General features: G+C 41.5%; 1 protein-coding gene across 1 annotated transcript; it reads left to right on the forward strand.

The window, feature by feature from the left end:
- Window positions 1-206: 206 nt before the first annotated feature.
- LOC120515726 (polyubiquitin-like) lies at window positions 207-18,928 on the forward strand. Its single transcript, XM_039737023.1, has 2 exons — window positions 207-252; window positions 18,429-18,928. The coding sequence occupies exons 1-2, from the start codon at window positions 207-209 to the stop codon at window positions 18,926-18,928; spliced, it is 546 nt and encodes a 181-aa protein (XP_039592957.1).
- Window positions 18,929-23,467: the final 4,539 nt, after the last annotated feature.

Raw genomic sequence — 23,467 nt, forward strand, 5'->3', positions numbered from 1 at the left:
TAATTTAGCCTGGCGTAGCTAAAGTTAAGATTATAAAACGAGATTTTCTAATGGCCAAATATAACCAAAACAATTGTTTAGCCTTTCCAATAAAATGTAATCCGGTAATCTGGTTTGGAGCGTACAGCGGTTTGTACAATCCCAAGCAGCATATGCGTGAGGCATTTTTATTCACTACTTCACTCCACAGCAGTGCCACTCGCAATATGGCGACGACGTTGACGTACAAAGCTGCTGGTCATGCGGTGTCTGGTAATTCTATGTCTATGGTTGTAGACCCGCAGTTACAGACACGGAAGCGACGTCACTTTCGTTTCAGGACTGACTTCGTAAAATTACTTTTGGACGGTTTCGGCAGGTCTCGGCAAAGCCCGGAAAGTAACGTTGGGGTCAAGGACCAGTTCAGAAATTAAGCGATAAAAATTAGAAGGGAAAACAGTACATCAATCCCAATAATACGCATCATTGTGAAGTTCAGAGGGTTTCTACCATCACGTCGTCTCATACATCAAACTAAACAATACGGATCGTTTCTGTGAAATACACTATTAACATTTACGTTGTATTCGGGTCTGTGGGAACCATTTAACATGTCGACAAAATTAAAATCATCAAGATCTGTGTTAATTGAAATAGTTTTTCGTTTACATTCATGAAACGAAGTACTGTATACCGAATAATTATAATGTTTACACCACGTTAGAGTTTAGTTAAACGTTAATGATAAAAGTGATTACGTTTTTTTAAAATGTACTATGCATGTGTGCAATATTGTTCTAAACTAATTTAGAATGAACATTTATACCAATCTAATACTTTAAACATGTATGTGAAGAAAACGGCAATATACAGTATATTCTACACTGAATTATTCCATATATTAATTGCCTTATATAGAACTGCTCTAGTTTTTGTCACTTATTATTATAAACGATACGCCATCAAAAGAAAAAAAAAATACTAATAAGAACATAATTTATTTATATAGCATCCTGCCTATGCCCAAAATTCAGAAAGAACAATAGGACCTATATAACATTGGCTACAAATAATATCTTAAAAAATAAAGATAAATACAGGATATAAAAAACATTCAAATAGAATAAAAGACAATAATTCAGAGTAAAATACAACATATAATACTACAAACAAATCTTGAACAAATAACATCAATTGTGATAAAAATGCAAACCCTGAGTACCTGGACAGACAAAGGGGGTAAATTGAAAGAACGGGCAGAATGTCAGGTCTGTTTAATGTCTTCCTAAATGAATGAGTTAAAAACAAATGAAGTGAGTCAACTGATGTTATTAATTTTGGGAGGTCATTCCACAGTCAGGGCGCTATATACAGCTGAAGGCCCTGCTGTCACCCACAGCATGCCAGTTAGTGTGGGCACAGAATGAGAGGGCCTTAGTGGGCAGGTTAATAACAGAATTTGATATTCAGTCCTGTAAGATACAGGGAGCAGTGAAGGTGCAGCAGGATGGCTGTGATGTGCTCGCTGTTGTTGGTTTGTGTCAGGACTCATGCAGTTGGGTTTTAAAGTAACTGGAGCTGTGATTTAAGATTAGAAGTGGCACCTGCCAGTAGTGACTTACAATAATCAATGCAGGATGTGAGAAAAGCAGGGACAAGATTCTCAGCATTAGAAAAGGAGAGGAAGGATTGAACATAAGAAATGTGACACAGGTGGAAGTTTCTTAATATGGCTTACATGGGTGAAATAAGAAAAAGAGGAATCAAAGTGACACCGAGATTCTTTGCGGTAAAAGAAGGTCTGATGAGATCATCACCAAGAATGATTGAAGAGGACCTTTATCACACGTTGCACTTTAGTGCCACTTTGCAGGAGTTCAGTTATGTTGTAATTTAATTTTAAAGAGTTGGTCCTGTTCAGGTTTTAATTTTAATTTAATTTCACTTAGGCAAGTTGTGAGCTGAGAAAGCTGTGATGAAGTGTCGCTTTTAACACTGAAATAGATCTAAGCATCATCTGCATGATAAGCCAGTCCAAAGCTACAAATACAGCGCATCTGAAAAGTATTCACAGCGCATCACTTTTTCCACATTTTGTTATGTTACAGCCTTATTCCAAAATGGATTAAATTCATTTTTTTTTCGTCAGAATTCTACACACAACACCCCATAATGACAACGTGAAAAAAGTTTACTTGAGATTTTTGCAAATTTATTAAAAATAAAAAAATTGAGAAAGCACATGTACATAAGTATTCACAGCCTTTGCCATGACGCTCACAATTGAGCTCCGGTGCATCCTGCTTCCCCTGATCATCCTTGAGATGTTTCTGCAGCTTAATTGGACTCCACCTGTGGTAAATTCAGTTGATTGGACATGATTTGGAAAGGCACACACCTGTCTATAGAAGGTCCTACAGTTGACAGTTCATGTCAGAGCACAAACCAAGCATGAAGTCAAAGGAATTGTCTGTAGACCTCCGAGACAGGATTGTCTCGAGGCACAAATCTGGGGAAAGTTACAGAAAAATTTCTGCTGCTTTGAAGGTCCCAGTGAGCACAGTGGCCTCCATCATTCGAAAGTGGAAGAAGTTCGAAACCAACAGGACTCTTCCTAGAGCTGGCCGGCCATCTAAACTGAGCGATCGGGAAGAAGGGCCTTAGTCAGGGAGGTGACCAAGAACCCAATGGTCACTCTGTCAGAGCTTCAGAGTTCCTCTATGGAGAGAGGAGAACCTTCCAGAAGGACAATCATCTCTGCAGCAATCCACCAATCAGGCCTGTATGGTAGAGTGGCCAGACAGAAGCCACTCCTTAGTAAAGGGCACATGGCAGCCCGCCTGGAGTTTACCAAAACGCACCTGAAGGACTCTCAGACCATGAGAAACAATATTCTCTGGTCTGATGAGACAAAGATGGAACTCTTTGGTGTGAATGCCAGGCGTCACATTTGGAGGAGATCAGGCACCGCTCATCACCAGGCCAATACCATCCTTACAGTGAAGCATGGTGGTGGCAGCATCATGCTCTGGGGATGTTTTTCAGTGGCAGGAACTGGGAGAGTAGTCAGGATAATGGGAAAGATGACTGCAGCAATGTACAGAGACATCCTGGATGAAAACCTGCTCCAGAGCACTCTTGACCTCAGACTGGGGCGATGGTTCATCTTTCAGCAGGACAACGACCCTAAGCACACAGCCAAGATATCAAAGGAGTGGCTTCAGGACAACTGAATTTCCTTGAGTGGCCCAGCCAGAGCCCAGACTTGAATCTGATTGAACATCTCTGGAGAGATCTTAAAATGGCTTTGCACCGACGCTTCCCATCCAACCTGATGGAGCTTGAGAGGTGCTGCAAAGAGGAATGGGCGAAACTGGCCAAGGATAGGTGTGCCAAGCTTGTGGCATCATATTCAAAAAGACTTCAGGCTGGAATTGCTGCCAAAGGTGCATCGACAAAGTATTGAGCAAAGGCTGTGAATACTTATGTACATGTGATTTCTCTTTTTTTTTTATTTTTAATAAATTTGCAAAAACCTCAAGTACACTTTTTTCACATTGTCATTATGGTGTGTTGTGTGTAGAATTCTGAGGAAAAAAATGAATTGAATCCATTTTGGAATAAGGCTGTAACATAACAAAATGTGGAAAAAGTGATGCACTGTGAATACTTTCCGGATGCACTGTACGTAGCAAAAATGTAATCATAAGTTGAGATTCAATACAATTATTTTTCATGCTTCTCAAAGAGAAATTATAATATGATGTTTCTAAACTACTGCATTTGTGAAGGACTGAAGTGTGGGGGGCTATCCATAACTATCATTGAGTGTACTTCAGTAATGTGTGTAGTGACTTATAAAACCACAATATTACATTAAAATATACTGCTCAAAAAAATAAAGGAACCCTTTTTAATCAGAGTATCGCATCAAGTCAATTAAACTTCTGGGCTATTGATGTGGTTAGTTAAGTAGCAGAGGGGCTTGTTCATCAGTTTCACCTGTTTTGGTTCACTAGAGGGGCAACAATGAGACGACCCCCAAAACAGGAATGAATGGTTTAACAGCTGGAGTGAGGCCACTGACATTTTTCCCTCCTGATCTGTTTTGTCACTCGTTTTGCATTTGTCTACGGTCAGTGTCACTACTGGTAGCCTGAGGAGATACCTGGACACTACAGAGGTGGCACATGTAGTCCGACTTCTCCAGGACGTTACATCAATATGTGGCATTGCCAGAAGGATTGTCTCCCAGCACAGTCCCAAGGTCATTGAGGAGATTCCAGGAGACAGGCAGTTACTCTAGGAGAGCTGGACAGGGCCAGAGAAGGTCCTTATCCCATCAGGAGGACCGTAGGAACAGAATGAGCACTGTCAGAGCCTACAAAATTACCTCCAGCAGGCAGGCCACTGGAGAGTAGTGGAAGCTCGGTTAAGAAGGGAGGTGATGATTAGTGAGCAGCAGTATGGTTTCATGCCAAGAAAGAGCACCACAGATGCGATGTTTGTTCTGAGGATGTTGATGGAGAAGTATAGAGAAGGCCAGAAGGAGTTGCATTGCGTCTTTGTGGACCTGGAGAAAGCATATGACAGGGTGCCTCGAGAGGAGCTGTGGTATTGTATGAGGAGGTCGGGAGTGGCAGAGAAGTATGTAAGAGTTGTACAGGATATGTACGAGGAAAGTGTGACAGTAATGAGGTCTGCGGTAGGAGTGTTGGATGCATTCAATGTGGAGGTGGGATTACATCAGGATAGGCTCTGAGCCCTTTCTTATTTGCAATGGAGATGGGCAGGCTGACAGACGAGATTAGACAGGAGTCCCCGTGGACTATGATGTTTTCTGTCCCCCCTGGCCATTGGACCTTACTCTTATTCGATGTTAATTAATGTTGATTTATTTTGTTTTTCTTATTGTGTCTTTTATTTTTCTATTCTTTATTATGTAAAGCACTTTGAGCTACTGTTTGTATGAAAATGTGCTATATAAATAAATGTTGTTGTTGTTGTTGTTTACTGATGACATTGTGATCTGTAGTGATAGTAGGGAGCAGGTTGAGGAGACACTGGAGAGGTGGAGATATTCTCTATAGAGGAGAAGAATGAAGGTCAGTAGGAACAAGACAGAATACATGTGTGCAAAGGAGAGGAAGGTCAGTGGAATAGTGAGGATGAGGGAGTAGAGTTGGTGAAGGTGGATAAGTTTAAATTCTTGGGATCAACAGTACAGAGTAATGGGGATCGCGGAAGAAAGGTGAAAATGAGACAGGGTGAAATGGGTGGAGAAGAGTGTCAGGAGTAATTTGTGACAGACTGGTATCAGCAAGAGTGAAAGGAAAGGTCTACAGGACGGTAGTGAGACCAGCTATGTTATATGGGTTGGAGACGGTGGCACTGACCAGAAAGCAGGAGACAGAGCTGGAGGTAGTAGAGTTAAAGATGCTAAGATATGCATTGGGTGTGATGAGGCTGGACATGATTCAAGTTAGACGGTTGGGAGACAAAGTCAGAGAGGCAAGATTGTGTTGGTTTGGACATGTGCAGAGGAGAGATGCTGAGTATATTAGGAGAAGGATGCTAAGGATCGAACTGCCAGGCAAGAGGAAAAGAGGAAGGCCTAAGAGAAGGTTTACGGATGTGGTGAGAGAGGACATGCAGGTGATGGTGTGACAGAACAAGATGGAGAGGACAGAAAGATATGAAAGAAGATGAACCGCTGTGGCGACACCTAACGGGAGCAGCTGAAAGAAAAAGAAGAACCTATTCTACCCCATGTCGATCATATCAGAGTGGCTAAGAAACGCTTCACTAAAGCTGACGTGGTCATTACACCGGTATATGCGCAAGACACTCCTCATTAAACGTGTTTACTATTCAGTGATTCCCAGATCTGTAGCTGATTTGTATTATTGCTGATTTGTATTATTGATTTCCAAAAAGCAATGTGAGTAAAAGCGTATGCTGCATAACTAATCACAACTGTCTTTCATCTCCATCAACAGTGTCTTCGGCAATTTAGGCAAAGCCTCGGGATTTCTGCGTTAATGAGACAAAAATGTTGAAAACAAACTTTGCGAATTCATCCAGAGGTGAACATAAAGATCACTCAAGTACTGACAAGAATGAACAGCTGGATAAGCACATCGGAGCCAAACGTTTAAAAAAGCACCTGACTTTGTCAGCAGCATCCTTTCCTTATGAATGCATCTTAACAAAGGCTGCGCTGGGAAGATAAATAAGTAATCTTCTGAACTGCAGCACAGCAGAGGAAATCATTGATATAAATAGAATTATTGAAAGATTAAGCTTTTGTCGTTTCTGTATTCTTAAACCATCTTCCAGTTACACAATCCCCCGCAGTCACTGTCACATTTAACGTTCCGTATATATATTTTTTTAGACATCAGGCACTAAAAGCCGCTGACAAACCGTTCTCTTCGTTGCCAGTCTGTAGCAGCGAAAAAGTAAAAGCAATTAGAGTTTTAACAGACGTCATTAAAGTGGATCATGAGTTTGTGTAACGTTAATGAAAATGGCCAGGAGGTGTCACTAGAGAGGTGAGTGTCAAATGCTTCGAAGCTCAATTGCTTCAGACGTTTTGGTGCTTAATGAGGCTTCACTCCGCCCATCACTAAGGCCTTGTTCACACGGGCGTTAAGTTTTTGGATAAACGAACTTGCTCTGAACGTCCTAGACGTTTATGTTGCATTTTGTGGTGGCGATCGATTGACTTCTACACCGGCGTTCGTTTGTCTCTGTCTAACGCCAGCCTGCAGCCCAAATTGTAGTTTGTGTGTTAACCTGTGGAGGCAGTGTCGGGAACTGGATATGAAAGCCCTTGTCATTTTATTTGAGGTGCCTCCTTTCAATATGGACCATTTTGCTATGTTAGATGTTAATCTTCTTGTTTTAAAAATACTCGTAATACGGCGTCGTAGGGAGAGAAAAAATCGCCGCTGCTACTGGGTTCATCCTCTAACTGCACAACGTCGGGTTAAAGGAAGTTTTTTTGTGCTTTATGAAGAAATGCGAAAATTTCCGCGCAAGTTTTTTAATTACTGTCGGATGTCGGTTACCACTTTTGATTGTCTGCTGCAGCTGGTGCAATGCCACATTGCACGCCGATCAACCAATATGCGACTTGGTGTTAGCCCCGAAGAGAGACTACTTGTCACTTTGAGGTAAGGAAAGTAGTCGAGTGTGCGCTTACACCGGTGTTATGCACTGAAATGCCCCCCCTACATAATCGTTATCAAATATTATATTAGAACATAAATTAATAGGTTCATGGTTTACAAATCACATGAGACAATAAAATAAGCAATATGAAAATATATACTGTATGTTGTATATGAAAACATAAAAATATTAATATCATGGGATATATCCGGTCCTCCGAAGCGTAAAATAAACGCGCAGAAAACGAACTAGAAGCGGTTTCCTTGCGTTCGTTGAGTTTTGAACGCCAAGAAAAAGCTGCATGCAACGTTTTTTTGATGCCGTATAAACGCGCTGCCGGACAAACGCACGTCACCAAAGCCCGTGTGAACACTCTCATTGACTCCTACGTGTAGAAAACACTCCTCCTTGAACCGTCACCTTATCGTGGTGGAGGGGTTTGCGTGTCCCAATGATCCTAGGAGCTATGTTGTCCGGGGCTTTATGCCCCTGGTAGGGCCACCCAAGGCAAACTGGTCCTAGGTGAGGGATGAGACAAAGAGCGGTTCAACAAACCTCCAATGAAGAGTAAAAACTTTGGACAACGTTTTCCCTTGCCCGGACGCGGGTCACCGGGGCCCCCCCTCTGGAGCCAGGCCTGGAGGTGGGGCTCGATGGAGCGCCTGGTGGCCGGGCCTGCACCCATGGGGCTCGGCCGGGCACAGCCCGAAGAGGTAACGTGGGTCCTCCTCCCCATGGGCTCACCACCTATGGGAGGGGCCAAGGAGGTTGGGTGCAGTGTGAGTTGGGTGGTGGCGGGCGGGACCTTGGCGGTCTGATCCTCGGCTACAGAAACTGGCTCTTGGGACGTGGAATGTCACCTCTCTGAAGGGAAGGAGCCTGAGCTAGTGCGCGAGGTGAGAGGTTCCGCTAGATATAGTCGGACTCACCTCGACGCACAGCTTGGACTCTGGAACCAATCTCCTTGAGAGGGGCTGGACTCTCTACCACTCTGGAGTTGCCCCCGGTGAGAGGCGCCGAGCAGGTGTGGGCATACTTATTGCCCCCACTTGGAGCCTGTGCATTGGGGTTTACCCCGTGGACGAGAGGGTGGCCTCCTCCGCCGGGTGGGGGAAGGGTCCTGACTGTTGTTTGTGCATATGCCAACAGCAGTTTGGAGTATCCACCCTTTTGGAGTCTCTGAGGGGTTGCTAGAGGGCATACCTTCTGGGATTCCCTCGTTTTGCTGGGAGACTTCAATGCTCACGTGGGCAATGACAGTGAGACCTGGCAGGGCGTGATTGGGAGGAATGGCCACCCCGAGCGGTGTTTTGTTATTGGACTTCTGTGCTCGCCATGGATTGTCCATAACGAACACCATGTTCAAGCATAAGGGTGTTCATATGTGCACTTGGCACCAGGACACCCTAGGCCTCAGGTCGATGATCGACTTTGTGGTCGTGTCGCCGGACTTGCGCCATATGTCTTGGACACTCGGGTGAAGAGAGGGGCGGAGCTGTCAACTGATCACCACCTGGTGGTGAGTTGGCTTCGATGGTGGGGAAGATGCCGGTCAGACCTGGTAGGCCCAAACGTGTTGTGAGGGTCTGCTGGGAACGGCTGGCAGAGTCCCCTGTCAGAAGTAGCTTCAACTCCCACCTCCGCAGAACTTCAACCACGCCCCGAGGGAGGTGGGGACATTGAGTCCAATGGGCCATGTTCCGTGCCTCTATTGTTGAGGCGGCTGACCGGAGCTGTGGCCGCAAGGTGGTCGGTGCCTGTCGTGGCGGCAATCCCCAACCCGCTGGTGGACACCGCGTGAGGGATGCCGTCAAGCTGAAGAAGGAGTCCTATAGGACTTTTTGTCCTGTGGGTCTCTGGAGGCAGCTGATAGGTACCGCAGGCCAAGCGAACGCGCTTCGTTGTTGCTGAGGCAAAACTCGGGCATGGGAGGAGTTTGGAGAGGCCATGGAGAACGACTTTGGACGGCTTCGAGGAGATTCTGGTCCACCGTCCGCGCCTCAGGAGGGGAAGCAGTGCAGTGTCAACACCGTATATGGTGGGGATGGTGCGCTGCTGACCTCACTGACGCTAGGGTCGGTGGGAGGAGTACTTCAAGACCTCCTCAATCCCACTAACATGCCTTCCACGAGGAAGCAGAGCCTGGGGACTCTGAGGTGGGCTCTCCCATCTCTGGGACTGAAGTCACCGAGGTGGTCAAAAACTCCTTGGTGGCAGGGCCCCGGGTGGATGAGATACCGAGTTCCTTAAGGCTCTGGATGTTGTAGGACTGTCTTGGTTGACACGCCTCTGCAACATCGCATGGACATCGGGACAGTGCCTCTGGATTGGCAGACGGGTGGTGGTCCCCTCTTTAAAAGGGGACCGGAGGGTGTGTTCCAACTATAGAGGGATCACACCTCAGCCTCCCTGGAAAAGTCTATTGGGGTTCTGGAGAGGAGGGTCCGCCGGATAGTCAACCTCGGATTCAGGAGGAACAGTGTGGTTTTCGTCCCTGGTCGCGAACAGTGGACCAGCTCTTCACCCTTAGCAGAGTCCTGAGGGTGCATGGGAGTTTGCCCGACCGGTCTACATGTGTTTTGTGGACTTGGAAAAGGCATTCGACCGTGTCCCTCGGGAATCCTGTGGGGGTGCTCGGGAGTATGGGGTACCGGACCCCTGATAAGAGCTGTTCGGTCTCTGTACAACCGTGTCAGAGCTTGGTCCGCATTGCCGCAGTAAGTCGAGCCCGCTTCCAGTGAGAGTTGGACTCGCCAGGGCTGCCCTTTGTCACCGATTCTGTTCATAACTTTATGGACAGAATTTCTAGGCGCAGCCAGGGTGTTGAAGGGGTCCGTTTGGTGGACTCAGGATTGGGTCACTGCTTTTGCAGATGATGTTGTCCTGTTTGCTTCATCAGGCCGTGATCTTCAGCTCTCTGGATCGGTTCGCAGCTGAGTGTGAAGCGGCTGGGATGAGAATCAGCACCTCCAAATCCAGAGCATGGTCCTCAGCCGAAAAGGGTGGAGTGCCCTCTCAGGGTTGGGGGAGAGATCCTGCCCCAAGTGGAGGAGTTCAAGTATCTCGGGGTCTTGTTCACGAGTGAGGGAAGAATGGAGCGTGAGATCGACAGGCGGATCGGTGCGGCATCCGCAGTGATGCGGCTCTGCATCGGTCTGTCGTGGTGAAAAGGAGCTGAGCCGTAAGGCAAAGCTCTCAATTTACCAGTCGATCTACGCCCTACCCTCACCTATGGTCATGAGCTATGGGTAGTGACCAAAGAACGAGATCGCAATACAAGCGGCTGAAATGAGTTTCCTCCGCAGGGTGTCTGGGCTTTCCCTTAAAGATAGGGTGAGAAGCTCAGTCATCCGGGAGGGGCTCAGAGTAGAGCCGCTGCTCCTCCGCATCGAGAGGAGTCAGATGAGGTGGCTCGGGCATCTGATCAGGATGCCTCCTGGACGCCTCCCTGGTGAGGTGTTCCGGCACGCCCAACCGGGAGGAGGCCCGGGGAAGACCCAGGACACGCTGGAGGGACTATGTCTCCGGCTGGCCTGGGAACGCCTTTGGGATTCTCCCGAAGAGCTGGAAGAAGTGGCGGGAGAGGGAAGTCTGGGCCTCTGCTTAAGCTGCTGCCCCCGCGACCCGACCTCGGATAAGCGGAAGAGGATGGATGGATGGATGGGTGTAGAAAACACTCGGCGCTTGATCCGCGCTCACCTGACGCTACGAACGCAAAAAAACCGCTCAATTTTAACGCCCGTGTGAACAAGGCCTAAGATAAACCATTCCTGTTTTGGGGGTCGTCTCATTGTTGCCCCTCTATTACACCTGTTGTTGATTTCATTAACACCAAAGCAGATGAAACTGATTAACAACCCCCTCTGCTACTTAACTGACCAGATCAATAGCCCAGAAGTTTCATTGATTTAATGTTATACTCTGATTAAAAAGTGTTCCTTTAATTTTTTTTGGCGCAGTATATATAATATACCCTTACGGTATTAGGAGGAATGTGAAGCTCATCATTACAGTAGCATGCAATAAAATTCAAACAACCTTCGAGACCACAGCACAAAACGTAGTCTCGTATGATTCAGTTCGATGTTAGTAGAGTTACTTGTATTTTATAATTTTCCCAGATTTTTCAGTGGCCATGCACATTACCTAAAAAAAGACCTGTGTTTATCACATTGTTCAGATAAGATGCCTTCTACCTGCCAGTGTGCTCCTTTATCTCTTTTGAAGTTTTCTCTGCCCTGAGTCATTGTGGTAGAGCCCTTGCTTCATACCAGCTGTGCTCTATCTTACAGTATCTATGCTGAGTATGAAAGGAACACATTTTCATAATGCCAAAGTCATTACAACACTAGTTACATACTTGGGCACACCCTCTGACTAAACAGCTTTAGAATACATACGTCATCCTTGGGAATCCCTGGTTGATTTTTGTTTTTATGGTTTGCTCCTTGTTGCCATTCAGGTTATGTAAATATTCACAAACCTACCAAAATGCAGTATATGTGAAATGAAAATGAAACAGAGTCCAGAGATCTAAGAAACTGTAATATCCATCTATCATATAGCAACTTTCCTATGGTTGTTTTTGAATTATTAAAGCTGTGCTATCTTTTAGCTATGGGCATCTGACATGTATTTATATACTTCTTTTAATTTGGAGATGAATGCTGTCCAGGCTTATTTTTCATGCAAGCGTGGTCATGTTGCCTACTGACGTAGTTCTTGGACCAAAAAATACCTTATGGTTTTCATACATTACATGCATACATACATACAAAGAGAACACAGATCTACTGTAAAAGTTCCTGTATGTACAGTGTAGTTTTCCCCAACAACAAGCCCTGGATTATTAAGGAGTGAAAAAACCTTCTGAATCTTCTTCTTTTGGCTGCTCCCATTAGGGGTTGCCACAGCGGTTCATCTTCTTCCATATCTTTCTGTCCTGTACATCTTGTTCTGTCACACCATCATCTGCATGTCCTCTCTCACCACATCCACAAACCTTCTCTTGGGCCTTCCTCTTTTTCTCTTGCCTGGCAGCTCTATCCTTAGCATCCTTCCTCTCTGAATAATAAGAAGAAAGCATTCAAATCTGGTGACAAAGCGGCTCTAAAGGGTGTACAACAAGTGCAGAAAAAAAAGTTGAATGAAGGGAAGGATGTTTACAGAGAAAAAGGCAGAAAGCCTTGAACCCCTGTCCAAGACTCCAGACACCAGGTAAAAGTCTCAATAATCGACTTTATTTAAATGCCACAGTGCACAAAACACCCTCTCCTCCACTATACTCATAAATCACAAAACACTAATCACAAATACAATCCTCCAACTCCCAGACGCGTTGCCACCCTTCCACCCAGTTCAGCTCGCCGTCTGGGAGCTCCCACAGTCCTTTTATCCTTCCTGACTCGGAAGTGTTCCCAATCCCCAGTCCACGTGATTCTCTATCACTTCCAGGTCAGGTACGAGTCCTTCTTCTCACCCCAGAAGCACGTCGCTCTTCCGGCTTATAGGGCACAAATGATTCTTTGGTCCTCCCTGCAGCTCCCTCTTGTGGCCCTTGTGGTATCCAGCAGGGTCGTGTATAAGAACTACATAGTCCATGACTCCCAGCTGGTCTTCGGGGCACCTCCATACTGCAGGGAGGGCTCCATCTGGCGGCATGACAAGTCGGCCAAAGACCATAACATGTATTTATTTACCTGCTTATTGAGCTTCTGTAAATAAAAAAATCCCACTTGGAACAAACTTCTATCTATCTGCTATATGTTATGATGTGAATGTCTCTTTGCTCATTGTTAGGAGGGGTTAAAGATGGTGGAGTGTAGGTTCGTATCCCACCCACCCCCAAGCAGATTGATAGTTTATAAATTCAACAGGTATAATAGATACTAACAAAAAGCACACGTGTGAAATAACAACATAATAACATAACAAACGTGTTTTCAATGATTCTAGGGTATCCTGAAATCAAACATAAACTGGAGAATGTAAAAAAGAGAATCAGTGAAAAATAAAAAATATTTTTGTGCTTTGTGCTTTATAATTCACTTGGTAATTAGTGGCAGTAACATCTACGATAAAAGTAGACATGAAATCTACTGTCTATAGTCAGAGTTTTTATTTAAAAACATTGTAATGTTGAGAAAAGTGAACAGCAACATAACCATTGTGGCTTTCAGATGTGCTTTTATTAATTACTTTCAGGATTAGAAAGATTTAAATATTAACTCAGCCACTATTTGACAATTGTTTGTTCTGAGTAAAGTCACCTCTCTCACACTTGGGCTTAATCATGCAGAGGAGTGAAGGCGAGAGCAGGAGATCCCAACTGAACCTTTGATTCTCTGCATGACCAATTCTCACGTCAAATCAGTCAGTCATTATCCAGACCACTATATCCTAACACAGGGTCATGGGGGTCTGCTGGAGCCAATCCCAGACAGCACAGGGCGCAAGCCAGGAACAAACCCCAGGCAGGGCGCCAGCACACCACAGTGCACACACACACACACACACACACCCCAAGCACACACTAGGGACAATTTAGGATTACCAATGCACCTAACCTGCAAGTCTTTGGACTGTGGGAGGAAACCCACGCAGACACGGGGAGAAAATGCAAACTCCACGCAGGGAGGACCCTGGAAGTGAACCCAGGCGTGCACGTCAAATTAGAGGAACTGAAAAAGTAACTAACATACTACACTCCTTCACTATAAAAGACATCTTAAATGTTTTTCAGCATGTAGTTTTTACTAGGGATTGACTTACTGAATATTTTCCAATGTGATTAATCTAACCAATTCTTAAATTCTTCAGAATGAAAAAAATCTTCCTTGGTTTTCCCTTGCATTTTTTCTCCAATCGGATTGTTAGCTTTTACAGCTTCACCTACCCAGTCTGTGCTTGGAGGAAAGCGAAGATCAAAACATGGGCTAATAGGTTAAAGGAAAACAAAAAAAAAAAACTGTCCTTCCATTCATTTTCATAATATAGACTAATATTTTTCTGTTTTATGTTTCTGCTTCACTATATGAATACAGCTATTTGCTGAAATGTGTTTGGTTTCATTTCTAGTGAAATGACTCGCACTTTTAAGGTTGCTGCATTACATTTCCAGAGTTGCAGTGTCATTGCACCATCTTGTACTCGGGTGACTCGGGCATGTCTGGGATTTTCCCTTGAATGAAGATAATTGTTGCCCGCTCAAATTCAAGCGCCTCATTCTGGGTTTTCTTAAAGCCCAAATAAGTGAAAATGCAAGAATGAGTGTTTTATTCGGAATATAATAAAACCTTTATTTCAAAAAGTATGGTTCTCTCCTGGAAAATAACATAGCATGTTTTATTCACGTAACACTATGTCTGTAGTACTAGGATGTTGTACCGTGCTAGCCATTTTCTCTACATTCACGTAACACTGAAATACAGCAAGTAAAACGACAAAATAATATCAAATTTTCAAGTGATTCTAGCCTGTAAACGTGAGGGATGGAGACAGGGGATTTCCACAGCAAATAGAGCAAAGGATTTGCTTTCCTCTCTTACTCTGCTTTATTGTTAATATTTCCTGTACTTAGTAATTTCACAGAGTATGACATTTTTTGTATCAATCAAATACGATTTTTATTGAACATCTTTTATAGAGTACGCCACCACAGGATCTTTACTAATAATATATTTGAAACACTATACATTACAAAAAAAAGGCGTCATATACTTGAATCGAAAGGAGTTTTAACATTGATGCCAGTCATGCCAGCTTATGCACCAATCTGCCCTTCATGAGAAAAGTTAAAAGATAAAACGGTGTTAATTATACTGTCCATTCGGGGCCAGTTAATTTGATAAATTCATATATCCTTCTACACTGAAAGGGGAGCCGGTAACTCGTTAGAGCGAATGAATACCTATACTAACTTTTTTTGTAATGAAGGTCCAAATCGGACTACACAGAGGACCTGGAAACTCTAGTAATCGAACCCATGTCACTGCAGCTCAGTGTGCTAACCAGTATGCCACGACGCTCTCCTGTTTTTGTATTTTTGTAACAAGGCTTCTCATCTAAGATGGATCCAATCCTTTTTGGGAAGAAAAAGAACTGGATAGAGGCAGATTTCTGTTCCAAATATATTCTCTGCAGATGCTAGCACATGATGAGGCCAAAAAACAACAATATTACTTCCTCTCACATAACCTCCCAGATCTTGAATGCTTAACTTTATAATAAACACTACTTTCTAACACATTACAACTAAAGAGAGAAATTAACATTGGAATTCTAAATGTAAGTATATTCCTATTCCCATTCTAATATAATGAACATTTACTTCTCTAATTTAATGCTTAAGTGACAACATAACTTCACACTTTTAAAAGTAGCGCTATAAAAATATTCACCGATTGAATATTTCGTCTCTGTTGCTTTTAAGTTTTCTGGGATTTTCATACATATCGGGCAAAACAAAGCAAAAAAAAAAAACAACATAGTAATACTCATTCAAGGTCTGCCTTTTCTGATGTTTATCTGATTCGAAACCTGACTGATCATCACTAAATTGAGAAACCGAAACTGAAAAATAAATGAGTTCGGGATTAGCAGCTGCGCTGCCACATAAAGCTGCTGAATCAAATAGCCAATCAGGTGCAGGAGACACGTCGAGGGGCATTACAAAAACGCGCCCTGTGCCTCCTTTCGAGTTATAAATTGGACCTGAACTCGAAAAGTGTCACAAGTAGGAGGCAGCAGCCGTTATCTTCACGGAGAGGAGCTGAGGCAAACCACAGGTAGAGATTTAATTTTATTTGCTATCCCAGTATCAGTAATTTTTATATACATGAATTAGAAATTGTCAACGAGAACAGACATTTCAATTTAACAAGGCTTGCCAATTTTATTTGCCTAATTTTCCTTATGCCACTTGCGTCTTCTTAGTGTATATATATATATATATAATACTTTTCCGTAACCTCATAGTTAATTGTATAGATGATCACATAACTGAGAGTAACACTCGTAATTTTTTTAAGAACGGTGTTCATGAAAGATGCAGTAGCACAGTAACAGAAAAACACAGCAAGGACAGATACTTTAGGGTAAATGGGACCACTTCCAACAGACGAGGCGCTTTGCTTCAAAAGATGCACTCGCAACCGCCGGCAATGCTCCAAACATATACTAGTAGTAATCGTTAACATGCGATACATCATCAATAATAAATAAAACATAATGTCATCCCTCTATGGAGCAACCGCTACTTGGTTTTATCTAGTGTCTCTGTTATAAACGACTCGAAAGAGGCATTACAGAATTGTGCGGGAAGGGATAAATACTTCCAAATATACTCAATCTCTACTCTGATATACGTATATATTCAGCATATACACATACTTTTCTGTCTTTATTTCCCTCTCATATATACACACATACACGCACACACACACACGCACAGACAATATATACATATTATATGGCAAATATATGTGTTAGTAGTCGACAAAAATGTAATGGCACACCCTTACAAATTGTAAAACTGCATAGACATTCGATTGCCGACAAAATCACGACAGAAGAACTCGTATTCCTTCCGCGTATTAAATTAGATTCTGGCGATATTTCAGCAAGCAGAATACTGTTCATATTGCATAGACGAGAATTTCCAATAGTTCAGCATTTGCCGTAACTATAATAAAATCTCAGGGCCAGACTCTTGGCCGAGCTGGAATATACCCGTAGACCTGGTGGGCCGCAGTTGCTGCAGGTTTTCATTCTAACCCTCTTCTTCAACAGTGACCAGTTTTTGCTGCTAATTCATTTGTTTTGTCTTAGTTTTAATTAACTTAACTCAGGCTGCTTAGTTGTCTCTTTTTCCTTAATTAACAGCCAAACAAAAATGAGACATAAAACAAGCCGCCACATGACCAGCTCACCTGTACCCATTACACAATATCTGAAAATAAAGAGTGGTGATGGTGTCAGTAAGGATGATCTCTCAGGTCACCAAAATATTTTGACTGTGTACTTAGAAAAAAAAAAAAACAGAAAAACAAACAGTTCTGGAAATGTCTGCCGTGGCAGAATGACAGCATATACAACCATGGAATAAAATAACAGCTTTAATTAACAGCAAGACTGTTAAGTCAAGACTGAGTAAAATTAGTTGGAGTTTGAAATCCCAGTTTAGCTGGTCATCTCTTAGTTCGTTTCACATCTCATTTCTGTTTGTCTGTCATTTAATAAAGAGAAGAATCAATTCAGTAGAATGAATCCTTTAAAACAGGGCTATTAAACTGAAGGGAAAAGAAGTTAATTAGCAGTGAAAGCTGATTAGAAAATGGATTAGAATGAAAACCTGCATCCACTGTGGCCCTCCAGGCCCAGAGTTTGTCAACACTGATGTAGAATGATAGCGAGCAAGTTGGGCTTGGATTGAGGATTGGGCCGCCATAGGGCCACTCCTATGAATTTCACTTTGGGGAAATAACTAGTTCAGGGACATAGTCTGCTAGTGCCTATCCCAGAAGGGGTGAAAGGCAGGAAAGAATGAAGGGAGAGGACCCAAAAACATTTGGATTAAGACAGCCATGTAAAGAATTGTCTTAAAAATGAAATTGTTTGTAAAATGGAAGTATAAAGGCCAGAGTCAGTGCCAACAATACCATATAGGTGAAATTGGCAGTCACTCTGGGCAGCAATGCTGGGGTTTTGGGGGCTGTGTGGACAGCTTTTTGTCAACTCCAAAGGACCCCCATTCTTTCATCTAATATCTGTGTAACATCACACTCCAAACTCCAATGGGGCAGCTATTCCGTGCAAAAGGTGTAAAGCAATTACCTTCAAGACTGTCTTTTTTCCATGATATTTTCAACTTCACTTATGGCAGCGGAAAAACTCGGGCAGCTTAGGCTACTTTTCAGTGGCAGTTGAACATTCTGGCAGATATATGCATGGCTACCATACAGCTACATAATAATAAAAGTAATGATAATATATAATAACAACATGGGTTATCATTTTAACTCAGAGTTCCTGAATCCTGGATTTGATTTCCTGTTCCAAGCATCAGATGTTATATACTTTGCATGTTCTCCTTGAGTGATGTGACGGATTACCAACTCCATCCAGGGTTGGTTCCTGTTCCTTATCGCAGCCATGATAGGCATTGGTGTCCTGTGAAAATGAACTAGATAAGCAGGTTGAATTCCTATGCCTGGAAAGCCAGAATAACCATCATGTTGAGTATCTAGTGACTGAAATTTGTTTCTTTTTAACAGATTCCGGTTTTGAAAGTCTGGAAATTCCAATGGAGCTGACAGTAAAATTCCTCAATGGGAAAACATACCTCTTGGATGTGAATCCCTCCATTACTGTGAAGCAGCTAAAGCAGCAAATAGAGAGCCGATCTGGATGTCCAGCACAACATATGAATCTAGCAGTTCAGAATGGATCGACAAATACTTTGGAAAAAGAGGACTGGAGACTTGATCAATATGGGTTGAAACCTGGGACTATTGTGACAGTGATCATCACCGAACCAAAGCCCATGCAGGTGTTTCTGAAGAATGACAAAAGTCAAACGAGAACCTACGAGATACAACCTGGTGAAACTGTCACACAGTTCAAGCAAAAAGTCTATCAGGGTGAAAAGGTTCCTACTAACCAGATGGTACTTATATATGAAGCAAAGCAGCTGGAGGATGGCAGAAAAATGGATGACTACAACATTCAAGCCAATACGACCATTAATCTCCTACTACGCCTCCGCGGAGGATAATAAAATGTCCCAATCCATCCCAGTATTTGTCATTAGCTGCAGTATTTACTTCCTATTATAATAATGAAAAGGAAGAAAGCAGCACCTTACACTTTTGCTTCTGTTCCTATTTGTAATAATAATATTGTATTAGTATTTTATATAGTTGTAATAATATTTTAGGTTCAATTCAAAAACAGAAGTGTTCTAGAACTTAAAAGATTAGTTGAAAAAATGTAGCATTATATTTTTTTATTTCTTATTGCGTACATTATTTTATATGAGGACACATTAATATATAAAGTGCATTGTTGTAATTAGAGTTGTTTTCTGATGTTTATTTAATATACAACAATTGTAACCCTCTCTGTTTATTTTATTTCACGATAATCTAGTTTGTTCTTCTGTTATATAATGCAGTTACTTATGCAGACTGCTGAAGTGAATTTGTATATAATATATTTTTACAATAATCACTGCTGTTTCATAATATTGCATGTTTAAAGGGGAACAAAAAATAAATAAAACTCTTATCCAAATCTACTGGTTACATGCTTTTCTTTGGAGGGCAGAACCCAAGAAAATAAAGGAATATTGAGTCCTGTTTAAAAGTAACACAAGTTAAATGTACATATGAAATACTGAATAGTTATTAAAATAAACATTTCACACTGCTAGGATATTCTGAAGGCAGCACTTGGACAACAGAGAGTACACCGATAGCATAATTGAGATTGAGGGAATTTCAGGGCTGATTTTAGGCGTCATAAACAGGACTACTGGCTCAGTTACACAGACTTCTATCTTTGTGCATCTACTGGGTGAACCCAGAATTACCCACAGCAGTTTCTTTTAGTGTTCTAAATATTCCGAGAAGTGTGTCAAAAATATGATATGTGTTTACTGAATTTACTTGCAAAGCTTTTCATCAATTCCTTTTTAATTTGTGCTTAAAGCAGTTGCTTGATGAGAAGCACTAATTTGTGAATGAGAGGCTCTAATTTGGAAACATTGTCTGCTTATTAATTTGCAAATCCTAGTATTTCATTGCCAGTTGACATGGAACAAAAACCTCTCCGAGTTGCATAAGGCGCAAGACAGAATATTTCCCTGGTTGGGGTGCAAATCCATGACAGGTTATATCTCACTTCTAGCTACGCCACTAGAGACACTTGCATCGGCCTAATGTATATTTCTTTAAGATTTAGGAGGGAACCCAAAAGGAGCCTTTGAGGTTTTAATGTAACATTTATTACATGTCATAATATACATAATACCTGTATTCTCTAATTCACTTTATCCAGTTTTTGAATTTGGGGGGGATGTCGCAAGAGCATACTGGAGCCCAATCTCAGCAGAACTGGGTGCAGGGTAGAAAACATCTTTATTTTATATATCTTTATGTCCCAAAATAACTAGTTTAGAAAGACTTGAAAAGAAGCCATGCGTCAATCCACTGGAGTAGAGGTCACATAAACCTAAAAGAGCTTTAAGTGAGGAAGAATTCATTAAAATACATAACAAAAACTCGAGGAAACAATATTTTGCAAATTCAGTTGTCCAGTTCTCTGACTGTTATTACTCCAGGCTTGGGATTATTTTTTTATATCAAAATATACATTTTTTACTATTCTAGAAAAGTTATCCATCAGAAATCTTTAAAGAGAAACTACATTAAGTAGACACTTCCTTTTTAATTTATAGTGGAAGATGGTAAATGCCATATCCTGAGAGAGGTGATGTCTTGTTTCATTTTTAGGCTGATAACCTCACGGTGACAAAGCAAATCTGGTGGTGTCCTATCAATTATCTTTAAGCAATAAGTGTCACTGTCTGCTAGAGTGTGCATGCTAAACTGGCTGGTGTACCACCTAAAACAGGGTGTCCTGAGCCACAAAAAAAATCAATCAACCTTGATAATTTGAATGGAGTTAAAATGACTTTATACGTATACAGTGTGTCCAAAAAGACAAAAAACCTCAAAAGCACTAACGATAGATAGATAGATAGATAGATAGATAGATAGATAGATAGATAGATAGATAGATAGATAGATAGATAGATAGCACTTAGTACTTCAGTTCTGTTTTCAGAGGTGATCAAGTAGACAAAGGACATACGCTGTAAATGTAGCATTGTGCATTGACAACAAAGTAATAAGTTTGTCTTTTGTTCAATAAACTCCTGACAGCAGCCTGTATGATGTCACTTTTCAGTTTCATTTCTGCTATAATGCTACCTATCACCTTTCAGGCTGCTTCCTTGTAGCTCAGCTCTCAGAGATTTTCATGTTTATTTTATCTGCCTGAGAACATACTTTGTAACTTGGGAATTTCCACTAATTGAAACAGTGAATTTTGTCCTCTAGTGATTATAATGTAGACTTAATAACCTTTGGAGTTGAACAATTAACTACTTTTTTTCTGAACAGTGGACATTTTACATTAAAACATTTATCTTGGCCTTGCTACCCTTGAAGATTTTTTTCCAGTTTAATTTATTTTTTCTGTTCTTATCATTAGACTTATCTTTAGATACTTACAATACAATCTTATATATAAACATCTACTCATGTAAGTGTGTGTGTCTGTCCGGCCTGGAAGTGAGAGGTGGAGTCTGGGTAAGAGCTTGAGGATATTCAAGTGAGGCCAGCACATCGACAAAAGGAAACCACTGAACAAAGACAGTCACTTAGCCGCTAATACACAAACGACGTGAGCACGTCAGCAACACAAATCCTCCTAGAGAGAGATGCCCAGAGTAGTTCCTACTTTTTACAGCACAGGCTTACATAACTAGTATTATAAACTGTATAAGAACTGTACATTTCTACTAAGTATAGATCTATGTTATGTAAGCTCATATGGATTTATTTTGTATTTATTCATCATTATTTATGCCTAATTTAATTTTAGTTTACTTGTTACTATTTCTTTGACAATTTCATGAAGCACTTTAAACTATATCCTATGTATGAAAATGGGCTATAGAAATAAATGTTGTTGTTCTTATCTACATTCAGTACTGAGAATACATATAAAACAACTTTAGATAGACATTTGTCTCTATTAAAAATAAAAGCCTCTTTTTGTTATCTGGATAGGACACCACAATGTAACAGTTCAGAGTACTGAATGGACTTAATACATGAAGAGAAACTGTTATACACCCCATATGGACACTGAGAAAAACATGAAACTCCACAAAAACAATCATCTGAAAATGAAACTCAAACAGCTGGAGATATGAGGTGACAGCACAAAATGCTGTGCCACTTTGTCATTTCTTGTCAAAACAAAAGGAAATTATGAAGTGTTGTTATAGAATTAGAGCAGAAACAAGACCTGAATTAACGATACGAGTTATCATCCTCCTAAGAAGCTGATAATAACAATAAGGTAGCCTTCCAATGGAGGAAGTGTATTGATGGTGAACTTCTCCCATGAGGTTTGATCTTTAAGGATATCATTTTAAATTATTTTTCTGTCTTCTGTTATTCTAATAGCCTATAGCATTTGTAATTTATATTGCACAATTCTGGTTTCAAAACCAAGTCAACACAGATCTTTACAATTTCAGAATCGGGTTTTGTGCGATAATTTAATTTCTAATTCTAGAGAACAAAGTACTCTGTAAAATGCGCTATAGTCATGATGAAGTTATCATGCGACAAAACATTAGAACTTTATAAATGTTAGAAAAAGCTGATTAGTGTCCATAAGAAATATGTTGAAAAATACATTGTGTTTGGCTTTTCTGGTATTTGTCTAACTGGTCACCCAAAATAAGTCTGCGTGCCAAACGTGTAGTGAATGAAATCGCAGTTTGTTTGTCCTTCTCCACTTTAAACCCATCTGGAAGAACACCAAACACAGCTGTTAGAGGGTTAGGAGGGATTGTGACACCAAGGCTGTCTGAAAGGCACTAAAAAATGTAATTTTTAATTTTTATGAATTCTTATCAGTTATGTACAGAGGTAACATAAAGACTTAGTTATTTCTGATCCATTATATTCTGTACAAATATATTCCAAGAGCAGGTACTGTTGGTAGTTTTGTCCATAATAACCGAGTTTGTGCTATGATTGCTTCTTTATTTATATAATGAGAGGACTGGCAAGTGAAGAGCCCCACTCAGGGTCTGGCACGAGGGACAAGTCTGGCTGCATCACATTTCAAAATTCAACATCTTAGCCATTAGGAGACCACTTTTGTTAGACTACCTTCAGTTAGGTCCATAAATATTTGGACAGAGACAACTTTTTTCTCATTTTGGTTCTGTACATTACCACAATGAATTTTAAATGAAACAACTCAGATGCAGTTGAAGTGCAGACTTTCAGCTTTAATTCAGTGGGTTGAACAAAAAGACTCCATAAAAATGAGAGGCAAATGTGAGGCAATTTTTTTAACACAATCCCTTAATTTCAGGGGCTCAAAAGTAACTGGACAATTGACTCAAAGGCTATTTCATGGGTAGGTGTGTTCAAGTCCGTCGTTATGTCTTATCAATTAAGCAGATAAAAGGCCTGGAGTTGATTTGAGGTGTGGTGCTTGCATG

Source organism: Polypterus senegalus, chromosome 1, assembly GCF_016835505.1.
Source record: "Polypterus senegalus isolate Bchr_013 chromosome 1, ASM1683550v1, whole genome shotgun sequence".
NCBI lineage: Eukaryota > Metazoa > Chordata > Cladistia > Polypteriformes > Polypteridae > Polypterus > Polypterus senegalus.

Bases quoted from the DNA above. Each gene is read 5' to 3' on its own strand.
- LOC120515726 (XM_039737023.1), top strand. From the start codon at position 207: ATGGCGACGACGTTGACGTACAAAGCTGCTGGTCATGCGGTGTCTG. The intron at 253-18,428 runs GTAATTCTATGT...TCTTTTTAACAG, and splicing joins TGCTGGTCATGCGGTGTCTG to ATTCCGGTTTTGAAAGTCTG.